The following is a 13,835-nucleotide window of genomic DNA, read 5'->3' as shown; positions in this document are numbered from 1 at the left end:
GGAAGACATACAAGACCACTGATAATCTCCCTCGATCTGGGGCTCCACGCAAGATCTCACCCCGTGGGGTCAAAATGATCACAAGAACGGTGAGCAAAAATCCCAGAACCACACGGGGGGACCTAGTGAATGACCTGCAGAGAGCTGGGACCAAAGTAACAAAGCCTACCATCAGTAACACACTATGCCGCCAGGGACTCAAATCCTGCAGTGCCAGACGTGTCCCCCTGCTTAAGCCAGTACATGTCCAGGCCCATCTGAAGTTTGCTAGAGTGCATTTGGATGATCCAGAAGAGGATTGGGAGAATGTCATATGGTCAGATGAAACCAAAATAGAACTTTTTGGTAAAAACTCAACTCGTCGTGTTTGGGGGACAAAGAATGCTGAGTTGCATCCAAAGAACACCATACCTACTGTGAAGCATGGGGGTGGAAACATCATGCTTTGGTGCTGTTTTTCTGCAAAGGGACCAGGACGACTGATCCGTGTAAAGGAAAGAATGAATGGGGCCATGTATCGTGAGATTTTGAGTGAAAACCTCCTTCCATCAGCAAGGGCATTGGAGATGAAACGTGGCTGGGTCTTTCAGCATGACAATGATCCCAAACACACCGCCCGGGCAACGAAGGAGTGGCTTCGTAAGAAGCATTTCAAGGCCCTGGAGTGGCCTAGCCAGTCTCCAGATCTCAATCCCATAGAAAATCTTTGGAGGGAGTTGAAAGTCCGTGTTGCCCAGCGACAGCCCCAAAACATCACTGCTCTAGAGGAGATCTGGATGGAGGAATGGGCCAAAATACCAGCAACAGTGTGTGAAAACCTTGTGAAGACTTACAGAAAACGTTTGACCTGTGTCATTGCCAACAAAGGGTATATAACAAAGTATTGAGAAACTTTTGTTATTGACCAAATACTTATTTTGCACCATACTTTGCAAATAAATTCATTAAAAATCCTCATTTTGTCTGTCATAGTTGACGTGTACCTATGATGAAAATTACAGACCTCTCTCATCTTTTTAAGTGGGAGAACATGCACAATTGGTGGCTGACTAAATACATTTTTTCCCCATTGTATATCTGCCTTTGGTACAAAACTCTGAACTTTATCATTATCAACATTGCAAGCTGTTCCGTTCCACAAATAATTTGCAACTAGTTTACTCCTCAACGTACTGGAGGTGTCTTGCTCAGTCCTTCTTAGTTTTCATACATCAATATTTACCATCTCCGTTTAAATGGTAATACTATCTTCACAATACATTGAAATATATTCAAAATCTAATTTGTAGATTTACCCCAAGTACCACTGCCATCCAATAAATCGAGCATATCATAATTTTATACAAAACTCTATGACATGACACACAAGCAGCCATGAAATCAATCTCATACTTGACCATGGAATTCAACTAGAAGAATCCTGCTTAAATACTTAATTCTCAACAAACCCACTGATACTGTTGATTAAAAAATGAAATACAATGTAATGTAAAATCAACTTCATGACACACATCTGCTACATAATTTAATGATTAAACCACAATAAATATATAACATATCTACACAATACATCTATTTTGTTATATATATACAGTGGGGAGAACAAGTATTTGATACACTGCCGATTTTGCAGGTTTTCCTACTTACAAAGCATTTAGAGGTCTGTAATTTTTATCATAGGTACACTTCAACTGTGAGAGACAGAATCTAAAACAAAAATCCAGAAAATCTATTTGCATTTTATTGCATGACATAAGTATTTGATACATCAGAAAAGCAGAACTTAATATTTGGTACCGAAACCTTTGTTTGCAATTACAGAGATCATACGTTTCCTGTAGGTCTTGACCAGGTTTGCACACACTGCAGCAGGGATTTTGGCCCACTCCTCCATACAGACCTTCTCCAGATGCTTCAGGTTTCGGGGCTGTCGCTGGGCAATACGGACTTTCAGCTCCCTCCAAAGATTTTCTATTGGGTTCAGGTCTGGAGACTGGCTAGGCCACTCCAGGACCTTGAGATGCTTCTTACGGAGCCACTCCTTAGTTGCCCTGGCTGTGTGTTTCGGGTCGTTGTCATGCTGGAAGACCCAGCACGACCCATCTTCAATGCTCTTACTGAGGGAAGGAGGTTGTTGGCCAAGATCTCGCGATACATGACCCCATCCATCCTCCCCTCAATACGGTGCAGTCGTCCTGTCCCCTTTGCAGAAAAGCATCCCCAAAGAATGATGTTTCCACCTCCATGCTTCACGGTTGGGATGGTGTTCTTGGGGTTGTACTCATCCTTCTTCTTCCTCCAAACACGGCGAGTGGAGTTTAGACCAAAAATCTCTATTTTTGTCTCATCAGACCACATGACCTTCTCCCATTCCTCCTCTGGATCATCCAGATGGTCATTGGCAAACTTCAGACGGGCCTGGACATGCGCTGGCTTGAGCAGGGGGACCTTGCGTGCGCTGCAGGATTTTAATCCATGAATGGTTTTCTTTGAGACTGTGGTCCCAGCTCTCTTCAGGTCATTGACCAGGTCCTGCCGTGTAGTTCTGGGCTGATCCCTCACCTTCCTCATGATCATTAATGCCCCACGAGGTGAGATCTTGCATGGAGCCCCAGACCGAGGGTGATTGACCGTCATCTTGAACTTCTTCCATTTTCTAATTATTGTGCCAACAGTTGTTGCCTTCTCACCAAGCTGCTTGCCTATTGTCCTGTAGCCCATCCCAGCCTTGTGCAGGTCTACAATTTTATCCCTGATGTCCTTACACAGCTCTCTGGTCTTGGCCATTGTGGAGGTTGGAGTCTGTTTGATTGAGTGTGTGGACAGGTGTCTTTTATACAGGTAACGAGTTCAAACAGGTGCAGTTAATACAGGTAATGAGTGGAGAACAGGAGGGCTTCTTAAAGAAAAACTAACAGGTCTGTGAGAGCCGGAATTCTTACTGGTTGGTAGGAGATCAAATACTTATGTCATGCAATAAAATGCAAATTAATTACTTAAAAATCATACAATGTGATTTTATGGATTTTTGTTTTAGATTCCGTCTCTCACAGTTGAAGTGTACCTATGATAAAAATTACAGACCTCTACATGCTTTGTAAGTAGGAAAACCTGCAAAATCGGCAGTGTATCAAATTCTTGTTCTCCCCACTGTATATGTATATATATATATAGTTTCAATGTTGGATAATGAAGATAGCAAAACATATAATCCATTAACACAATTCTCAAATTTTTTTGAAACATAACAGTTTGAAAAGTTCACATTTTCTTAATCTGTGTGGATGTGACTGACATGCACCTACACACATTTATTTTCTGAATAAGAAAGCATTTGGCAATATGCCCAAAACAAAAATACATTATTTCTCCAAGCATCATCCTAATTTAAAAGTGAGGACCTGCATTATGAGTAACTGATGGGTAGTCTGCATACTCATTTGCATTCTTAGAGTCAAAAGCCGTGGTTACACCTTGCATTAACATGTGGTTGTCGACATCCAATCAAGATGATCCGATCACTATCTGATCAAGATTTGTTGTGTCTACACATGGGAATAAAATGTGTCTCTTATCTACCCACAACGTCAATATTGTGACCAGATTCCCTGGTCCCTCTCTGTATGCAAATTAATCCAACCTGCCTTGGACCTCCCCTTATGACACAAGCTGTATAAATCAACAGAAAACAGCACACATTTATAGTCAATAGTTTTATACTCTCATTATTACAACCTATGTTTCTTACCCAGCGATTTAAGACTGGGCGTAATAGGCTACTGTCCCAATAACCTCGACCTATCCACAGACATACAAATAAATATTCAGAGAATCTCTCCCATCCCTGAAAATGTCACCAGACAAACGAGCTGACTATCTGGATGTGAGTACAAAATACAATTAATGCACAGTATAAATAAAAATGACAGGCCCTAATGCACACAGTAAAAACAGAAACAGGTTAAGTTACAGAGTAGGCTACAAAGTGCATCTCCGAATGGTACAACGCATTTAACCAAACAGGTCTGGACAGGGTTGATATTTACGCATGGATGTTTACATGCGTTGTCTTTATATTATTTGTAATCTTGTATTTTAAATAACCTTTAGTATAGGCCTAAACATTACCAAAGGAAAAAATGTGACATGCTGGGAGAACGATCGTGGTTCAGTTCCTCCAAATGATTGATCAGTGATAATTCACTAATGAAACATCTAATATGATAAGCTATAGCAAAAATAATAGTGAAATTATGAAAATGCATGGATAAAACTGGCAATCGATAAAATGTGCAAATATGCACACATGTAAAGCAAATACTATGGCTTTATAAAGAAATAAAGTGTCAATCAGAGAGTAGCCTTAAGAGTCCTTCGTATTGTAGCCTACATTATATTGGACAGTTCATGCTTACAGAAAGATATGCGCCTTTACGCATCAGTTTGGACATCTTCTGCACTGTATTGATAGCTGGAAAATGCTCAAAGATTCACGGAATAGAATAGAATAGAATCGAAAATCATTTCATTATACCACTGAATTATTTTCATATCTGATATAGCAACTGAATTAGACTATTCACCACCCACCCACCCACCATTTATTTTGGCTAGATCTACAGGTGGAAAATTAGGCCTTCACATTATACCTTGCCATACTCTTGTCATGCACTGTGCTCTTCTGCTGCGACTCCATCATAGTCCGTCTCATGCATCCTCAATACATTTGTAGTTCAGTTAAAATTCTGCTATTACAGTCCTTGGACTTTCTGTAGTTATCAAATATTCGATTTTGCACTGGCATTGCATGTGGGAACGGGAGAACCCCTTTTCTCTCATTCGTGACGATATGTTTTCATAAATATCTTCATTTCTATATGCCCATTTGAGCTGGACCTGGTATTGGGACTGTGGCATCTGACCACAGTGCCAGTATAGGCACTTGGTTTCTAATGAAGACCATGATCTTAATTCAACTGGCCAGTGTTTTTGAGAGGGCAGGACAACTGTGACGTTGGCCAAATGTATACGATTTTGTTGTCAGGATTCGTTTACACTTCAAGGATATCCGTACAAGATGAGTCTTCGACTACCTCCGGAGGTGGTCAGGAACATCTAATCACAATCAGATCACAATGCGTATTTTGATTGTCTACAGCTGTCGATAAATGTGGGCACAATCAAAATGTGGACAAGATCAGGACAACAGATGCATATTAGAACCAGGTATAAACGGGGCTAATGACGTCCTGTTTAACTGTAGATTAAGCCACTCATCACTTCCTCTGTTCATTCACGTTACAATCTCATTTGTCAAAATGTTCATTCTGAACTCAAGTAAGGACACTTGCAAGAGACAGCATGACCCTTCCACATTCTACTCTGTGACTCAAGACACCCTCAGTTACCGTGAATGTAAGGTACTGGAGGTCTTGGCAGCCTTTGTATACACATACTTGGTATACACAAATCGTCTGCAATGTCCATAGGAAAATTGACATTATAAGATAAAGACATTCTGATTTGGCTAACCAAGTCTCTGTCATTATAAGAATTTTTACAGGTCCTACTCCTTGATTTGGGTTGCGTTGATTAGTTGTTCACTGTTCTGGTAGCCCTTGCTAATCTTGTCTGAACCATAAACAACCCAATGCTTTCTCAATGCATTTAAACCAGCTCATGTTGTGAAGAACATTCTGATTATCAAAGATAGAACATGTCAACTGAGCATTATGGCGTGCATACTGTAGTGCCCATAATCATGGGTAAAGATGTTATCAGTAGTGTTGCTTTGTTCATAAAAACTAGCTGAGAAGAGACATCATCTCCACAAATTTCATCATCCTAGGGAAAGATAAAATTACACATGTACAAGATGTTAAGAGAAGATATCTGGTTGATATACTTGGATACAAGAGGTTTAGATGAAAAAATTACGAGCTTGTGAGTATCAAAAAGAGAGAGCAGAGGTTTGGAACTTTGAGCTGGCATCCAGCCCTTGAGAAACGTGTATCACCCCATGAAATACACAAATAACTATTATGTTATTGTCTCATTGCAAGAACCTTCTCTGTGGGGCTTCCTTTAGGCTCAGTATAGGGACTCTATGGTGGAGGCAGAGAGGTTAGGTCCTTAATATTTGGAACCAGTGCTGGATTTTGTGATTTTATGTCCATTTGGCTGAAAAGCTAAATTCACAACTCATCTCACCAGGTTAGGAGGCCAAGGGGGTTCTTCAGTGCTCGATCCTAGGTCCTGCCTCATTTAGATTAGGCACCTCCTCTCATGCAATAGCTCCTGCCTTCATGCATTGACATATGAAGCCGTGCTCACTGTTTGACCGGTGTCATGGGCGAGGAGGGTATAGGGCTGGTGTTGGACTGGGGCGAGCTTTGGTATGACCGAAGGAGGACCTTGTGCTTGGTGGCCACACCCGCCCGCAGCTTCTGCTGCTTGTCCAGGTAGTCCTTGAGGCATGTGGTGGTGAAGGTGAGGGTCTGCCGCCGCAGTCGAATCAGGTAGGCGTCCTGGAGCCATGAGTTGTTGTAGCAGTCCTTGATGGAAGGACGGGCCCTGAAACAGATGTCACACCCAGTGTCAAGCAGCCCAAACTCAAAATCACAAACTATCTCATAAGGGATTGGTCATAAATGCGATACGACACAAAAATACTAATTCTATCATTCATTCATTACAGGCTATGGCAGCCATTGGCAGCCATGTTGAACGGGTGTAGGTGTGAAGACTTCAATTCCTCAATCCTGCACTATCTATCAATGGCAGCAAAATATGTGTACAGATCAAGTTAACAACATCCAATGATTGTAATTTTGTGTAGTGAGACAGATGCCATACGGTTGAGAATGTAGTTGCCCCCTACTTTATTGCAATGTCAAAGAAAAATAAGGACTTACCGATGTCAGTGCGGAAAGTACATAATATAATGAATTGACCAATTCATCAAAAGAAAAGGGCACTTAATTTATATAAATTATCAATTGCGCTTACCAAGGGTAACTACAGAGGACCTTTTTCAAAAACAGAGAGGCACTTTGAGATACGTTCTGGTAGAGTTTGCCCACATCAAACTTGGCTGCCAAGATTCTGGCTTCAGTCTCCTGTGGATCATTCTCCATGAAAGGCAACCTGCCGCTCAGCCTGAAAACGTTTGAAATAGGTTTGACAGAGCACTTGAAATAAACAAACACAGTCAAAGATTGTGCAACTTGAAAACGTTAGAAATGGGTTTGAAATAGGTTTGACAGAGCCCTTGAATTAAACAAATTCACACAGTCAAAGATTAATGTGTAACAATTTGTGTATTTAGACATTTAAATGCACTTTAAATAAAGTTAGATGTTATTCATGTAAAGTAGGTGTCCAGCTGTAACACTGTGTAGATGGCCACACTTTTGTTGTCAGTTCCGTTTCAGCTCAGTCAACTCAGGAAATTAATTCATTAAAGAACACCCTTACAGAACTGTAAAGAGACAATTCATAAGTCATGAATGGTATTTGAATCAACTGGGAATTGGCTTGAGTTTCAAATTAGTTCAAATGTCATTGGCCCAAAGCCTTGCTCATACTCACATGATGAAGGTCAACACGCCCACACTCCAAATGTCAGCCGAAGGGCCCACCACATCCCCCTTCAACATCTCGGGAGCTTTAGGGAAAGGTTAGGAAAAAGAAAAGAGGTTAGGGAAAGGTTAGGGAGATAACGTTTGGGCATTCAGCTATAGGAGGACACATAAAGGGGCACAACTAAGGTGTGTTTACATACCTGGTATTAACATATGATTAACTGATCAAATATGATTAGATCATTATCTGTTTATCGCTCGGTGCATCTATACATGGTATTATAAGCTGTCTCCTACCGTCTGTGTCGGCATTGTAGCAGTTGACTACAGAGCATTTGCTGCACAGAACACATTTTGATATGTTCAGATTGCCCAAGTTTACAAGTTTTCACCTTCAATAAATATTCTTATACATAAGGATTCCCTATTATAAATTTTTGATTGATAAGTTGAATCAGGTACAGTATGTTAGTTTAGGCTAAAATAAAAATGTTCAGCCCGTGTTTCAAACCTCAGGAATGGGTTGAGACACCTTGATTTAGATAATCCTCACGACTTACACATAAACTCCAGAGTTCCAACAGGAGGGTTGAACTGCTTGAGGAAGAGTGGGTTAAAGGTCTGGGCGCTTCCAAAGTCGATGATCTTCACCATGTTCATGTATGTGATGATGATGTTCTCCGGCTTGATGTCTAAGTGCAGGATGCGGCGGTTGTGCAGGTAGTCCAAACCTTGCAGAACCTGAACGATGTAGCCCACCACATCATCCTCTGAGTAGCGGAATCTAGTAGGGGGGGTGACAACAAAGGATGAAAGGGTTGGGGTCAATTTAATTTCAATTTTGTCAATCGAGGAAGTGAACTGAAATTCCAATTCCAATTTCTTGTAATTTGATTTGAATTGAATTTATTTGGGTAAAACAATTATACCACAAGTGGTGCATTTCATCCCCAGAGGATAGCACTTCAATTAAACACTCATTTCCAAAGTGGTCCTTGATGGTAAATTGCTTTTCAATGAGGAAATTAGATGGTACTGACCCCAAACCTGACCCAGGAACACTATACAGAGCAAAAGCAATCATCACGTACAAAAACATATAACCGAAATATGCCATTTATTTCCATTAGTTGCTACACCTAAGGATTTGTGCTGTCTGACCTGTCGATAAGGCTGTAGAGGAGCTCTTTCCCACTGCAGCACTCTGAGATGAGCACCAGATAGCGGGGCGTGACGTAGGCCTCGTGCAAAGCCATGATCTTATCGTGGTGGAGGGACTTGAGGATGTTGTACTCCTGCAGCACCGTCTGTTTGTTGTCTGCCTCGTAGGGCACGATCTTAGCCATGAACAGGTTGCCTGTGGCGTTCTCTCTACATTCTCGGATCACGCCGAAGCGGCCCCTTTAAGACAAACAAAGAGACAACAATCTTGAGGTATTATGCTTTATAAGTTGTTATAAGTGTACAAACCTTTAAAATGTCTTATAATGAGGCTTATAATATATGATGTCTCTCTAAATGTATCAACATTACAACTGACTCAATAGTAATTCTAACTGAATTATAGAAAGGTCGATTTCCAGGGGGATGCATAATACAAAAAAATACGTAAATAAATACAATAATAATAATATGGAAAGACAGTCTTGAGGGAAATGCTGTCTCTAAAATATGAAAGAAGTTGATGTCTTGACTGTTTCCTTCACAGTCATTGTCACGCCCTGACTTATGGGACTCTTGTATGTTGAGTCAGGGTGTGGATATCTATGTTAGTATTTCTATGTTTTCATTCTAGGTTTGTGTTTCTATGTTTGGCCGGGTGTGATTCCCAATCAGAGGCAGCTGTCGCTCGTTGTCTCTGATTGGGGATCATACTTTAGTAGCCTATTGGTAATCATTAATTGTGGGATCTTGTTCCGTGTATAGGCTTGTATTGTGTTTAGCCTGAGGACGTCACGTCACGTTACGTTGTTTTGTTGGTGTGTTTATTTTGATTAAATAAACATGTATGCATTTCACGCTGCGCCTTGGTCTGACTCGTCCTTCAACGTCCGTGACAGAAGATCCCACCAAACACGCACCAAGCCAGTGGTGCGTGTTCCCAGTCCGGCCCGGCCCGTTCCTGTTCCTCGCACCAGGCCAGTGGTGCGTGTTCCAAGTCCGGTACGGCCCGTTCCTGCTCCTCGCCCCAGACCAGTGGTGCGTCTTCCCAGTCCGGTACGGCCCGTGCCTGCTCCCCGCACCAAGCCAGTGGTGCGTGTCACCAGTCCGGCCCGGCCCGTTCCTGCTCCTCGCACCAGACCAGTGGTGCGTGTGTCCAGTCCGGCACGGACCGTGCCCGTTCCAGCTCTGGTCGGTTGCTCCACTCCGGAGCCAGAGCAGTCCGCTCCACCGGTGTCCAGTCTAGCTCCGGTCAGCTGCTCCACTCCGGAGCCAGAGCAGTCCGCTCCACCGGTGCCTGATCCAGCTCTGGTCGGTTGCTCCACTCCGGAGCCAGAGCAGTCCGCTCCACCGGTGTCCAGTCTAGCTCCGGTCAGCAGTTCCACTCCGGAGCCAGAGCATTCCGCTCCACAGGGGTCCAGTCCAGCTCCGGTCAGCTGCTCCACTCCGGAGCTAGAGCAGTCCGCTCCACCGGTGCCTAGTCCAGCTCCGGTCAGCAGCTCCACTCCGGAACCAGAGCAGTCCGCTCCACCGGGGTCCAGTCCAGCTCCGGTCAGCAGCTCCACTCCGGAGCCAGAGCAGTCTGCTCCACCGGTGCCCAGTCCAGCTCCGGTCAGCAGCTCCAGTCCAGACCCAGACGTCAGCCCCGCTCCAGGTTCGGGGTCTCCCACACCAGGGCCCAGACAGGGCTTGGTGCATTGTGGGAGGAAGGAGAGGGGAAGCAGCGCGCCGAGGTCCAGACCAGACCAGGGGCGCAACGGGGAGGCTGAGATGTGGTCGTCACGCCCGGAGCCGGATCCGCCTCCGAGGCGGAATGCCCACCCGGACTATTACCCTGTTATGTCAGGTTTGTGCGGTCGGAGTCTGCACCTTTGGGGGGGGGTACTGTCACGCCCTGATTTATGGGACTCTTGTATGTTGAGTCAGGGTGTGGATATCTATGTTAGTATTTCTAGGTTTTCATTCTAGGTTTGTGTTGCTATGTTTGGCCGGGTGTGATTCCCAATCAGAGGCAGCAGTCACTCGTTGTCTCTGATTGGGGTTCATACTTTAGTAGCCTATTGGTAATCATTAGTTGTGGGATCTTGTTCGTGTATAGACTTGTATTGTGTTTAGCCTGAGGACTTCACGTTACGTTGTTTTGTTGTTTTGTTCGTGTGTTTATTTTGATTAAATAAACATGTATGCATTTCACGCTGCGCCTTGGTCTGACCCGTCCTTCATCGTCCGTGACAGTCATTACCCCATTCAATGTTATAACCCTGAAATTGCACAGCATTGAAGAGAAAACTAAAATCTATGCAGCTGTTTGCATGGGTTACTTTCTTGTATAGGTTACACAGTTCAATAAACCACTGTGGGAGCCTAATCCCTGAGCATATCACAGTGGGAGCATTGTGGACATTACTTTTTCCATACTTCCTTTACCTGGCCTTCTCATCCATGAAGGTGTATGGTTTCTGGGGCACTCCCTGGAGCAGGGTGCTCTCACCAGGGCGTCCCCCCAAGGGCGTCCTTCGTCCTGACGGCGTCATACGTGTGGGTGTAACCCCACCCTCCCCTACCGGACTCATGCTGGAAACTAGCACCACTGGGGGTGAGATGGCGGGGGAGGGGGTGGAGAGGAAGGGTGAGGTGACACGTGCTGTGGCAGCCGGTATTGGTGCATACATGGGCACAGACAAAATGGGTTTACCGATGGTGGGCGGAGGGGCCACGAGTGGGGGCCGAGTCTTAATCATGGGCGAGACGATATTGACGGGACTCTGGGGTTTGGGGAGAACGATAGGGGGAGCGAGCTTGGTTATGGTTGCTAATTGAGACGGTGTCGGTTTCATGACGTTGATGTTGAGGGTGGTCTTTGCTTTGGCCGGGGCTGGGGCGGGCTGAGCCGGAGGATGGCTTTGGATCTCAGGGATGGCCCGGTGGGACGGGACCGCACTAATAATCATGGGGGTGGAGGCAGTGCTGGTTGGGGTCTGAGGGACTAAGGGTTTGGAATCAATAGGTTTAGAAGCGGGGGTAGAAGCGATAGGTTTGGCCGCTGGTACAGCAGAAGAGGGAGCGGCAGCGGAGGGGGACAGTGTCTGTCTGGATGGGGCAAAAGATGGGACAGGGTGCACCACTTTACTAGGCGCAGGCTTCATGGAGGGGACGGTCATTGTTGCCGTTTTGACCACTGGTGCGGCAGGGACTGTCTTCACAATGACTGATCCACTGGATTTTGTTGTCACTGTTGATTCAGAATAACACAGTTTTTTGTGTCACTTTTTTCCCCCTCTCGTACAATGCTATGAAAAAGACTTTGCTATGACACTTTCATATTTGATGGAGAGAATAAGAGTTTACAGGAGTTTGTCAATCTCCAAGTGCCTTAAGTACATCATACTGTACATGTGTGCAAACATTTAAACCACATGGAATGTATGACAGAAAACACTCAATGAACTTGAAGTGATATATTACTATTCATATGACTATTAGGTCTTCATACATGAAAGTAGTACATACCTGAGGCGTCCAGGCACACTACCTCTGAGAGGTTACTGTAGGGTCCTTGGCCTGCCTTGTTCACACATGCCACTCTAAACCTGAAGGCGCCCCCTCCTGCCAAGTCAACCACATTGTAGTAACAGTTAGCCACTCCAGTGGCCACGATGAGCCAGTTACTCTCAGCTGGGGGAGAAAGAACATAGACATATATTTTTACGTGTTCATGTTAATAAATAATTAAGAAATTATACAACTGCATTTGGACAGTATGGCTTTAAATTTTGACTTTGAAATTATACTAATGAAGTAGTATATGTGTGTGTGTGTGGCTGAATCCCAAATCACCCCCTTCCCCTTCCCTCGCCCCTCAGCTCTACATTTGCGCGTTCACGCGTGCCTCCGCCATATGCACAAGCTGAGGGAGTGAAAATTATAGAGGGTGTAGGGGCTAATTAGACCCTCCGATAGCTACTGCAAACAAGCCAGCAAGGCAACAGGCTCCAGAACGAAGTGGTATCCCAACTGTTTTGTATGGTGTTTATTCTATACAAGAGCAAGGTAATGTTGATTAGAAGGTATTTACTTCACCATCACTCTGTTGCATGCACACAGCTCCATTCAGTGCATAGTAAGTAATGCCTAACTTGGCTCACTAGGACTATTTAGTATCACACTCAGATACACATAACAGCAGCGCCATCTATTGGCTTGGCGACATCTCGTAACACCAACAGTTTGCGCAATTTCATACAAAATAATCGAGAGTCGTGCCTAATTATATGCTACGTGCATTTGTTTTTATCTGATTTCAAAGCTTGACACAATACCTCCCAAATTAAATGTTTAACTGTTACAGATGTTTATATCTTGTAAAACGACAGGGGGAATTTGTTAATTTATTTGAATGTGGAACATGAATTGCATCATTCAAGTCACAAGTGTGTCCTGAAGTTGATGGGTTTGTTGATCTCCTTGCCACTCTCTGAAAGTCTCCCTCTGAGTTTCGTCAGCAACATGTGAAAACGGAGGGCCCTCTGAGCGAGTTGGTAGGGCCGAGGGGGTGGTTTGGGACACCATGACTCACCCTCTGCTTTTCTCTCCAGAGAGTAGGTGCAGGGGGCCATAGTGTCTGAGGGCTTCCAGAGGACCAGGGCAGTGTTCTTATAGTGCTGGGGAACCTCGGGAGTCCCAGGACGATTGGGTAGACCTATGACGGCAGAGAGGTATTATCATCATTGCAACTCAGTCCTGTTCAATCGAAACCAATAAATGTGTTTAAAAATAATACCGCCTTAGGTAAAGAAGATTGTCAGTTGCGAGAGAGTTTGTCTAAAGATCCATATCAAGTTGATGGTAATTCATTTGGTATCATTTTGTGAAGTAACAGAATTCAAAAGGAATTATCGCTAATCTAGAGTAGGTTAGTTGGGACAACTGAGCTGGCCAAATAATACCTAAATAATAGAAAGGGAAACATTGTCATATAGAAAACCAACAAATAACCCTGAAATCTCCTCTCTCTCCTCCCCTCTCTCTCTCTCTCTCTCTCTCTCTCTCACGCACAGACACACAATCTTGCCCTCTCTGATTCGTGTGACT

The 13,835-nt window shown here is 44.0% G+C and overlaps 1 protein-coding gene across 1 annotated transcript in view; it reads right to left on the bottom strand.

The window, feature by feature from the left end:
* Nucleotides 1–3,135: 3,135 nt before the first annotated feature.
* The window catches only part of LOC121550912 (striated muscle preferentially expressed protein kinase), a 92,303-nt gene continuing 81,603 nt past the window's right edge, over nt 3,136–13,835 (bottom strand). The window contains exons 26-33 of the mRNA XM_041863365.1: nt 13,321–13,443; nt 12,255–12,419; nt 11,172–11,976; nt 8,745–8,984; nt 8,144–8,367; nt 7,591–7,666; nt 7,009–7,158; nt 3,136–6,573 (exon numbers count right to left, since the gene is read on the bottom strand). Of these exons, the coding sequence (XP_041719299.1) occupies nt 6,330–6,573; nt 7,009–7,158; nt 7,591–7,666; nt 8,144–8,367; nt 8,745–8,984; nt 11,172–11,976; nt 12,255–12,419; nt 13,321–13,443 (2,027 nt within the window). The 3' untranslated portion in view covers nt 3,136–6,329. The remainder of the gene's footprint in view (nt 6,574–7,008; nt 7,159–7,590; nt 7,667–8,143; nt 8,368–8,744; nt 8,985–11,171; nt 11,977–12,254; nt 12,420–13,320; nt 13,444–13,835) is intronic.

This window comes from Coregonus clupeaformis, chromosome 4 (genome assembly GCF_020615455.1).
Source record: "Coregonus clupeaformis isolate EN_2021a chromosome 4, ASM2061545v1, whole genome shotgun sequence".
Lineage (NCBI taxonomy): Eukaryota > Metazoa > Chordata > Actinopteri > Salmoniformes > Salmonidae > Coregonus > Coregonus clupeaformis.
This window is presented reverse-complemented; position numbering and strand designations above follow the sequence as displayed.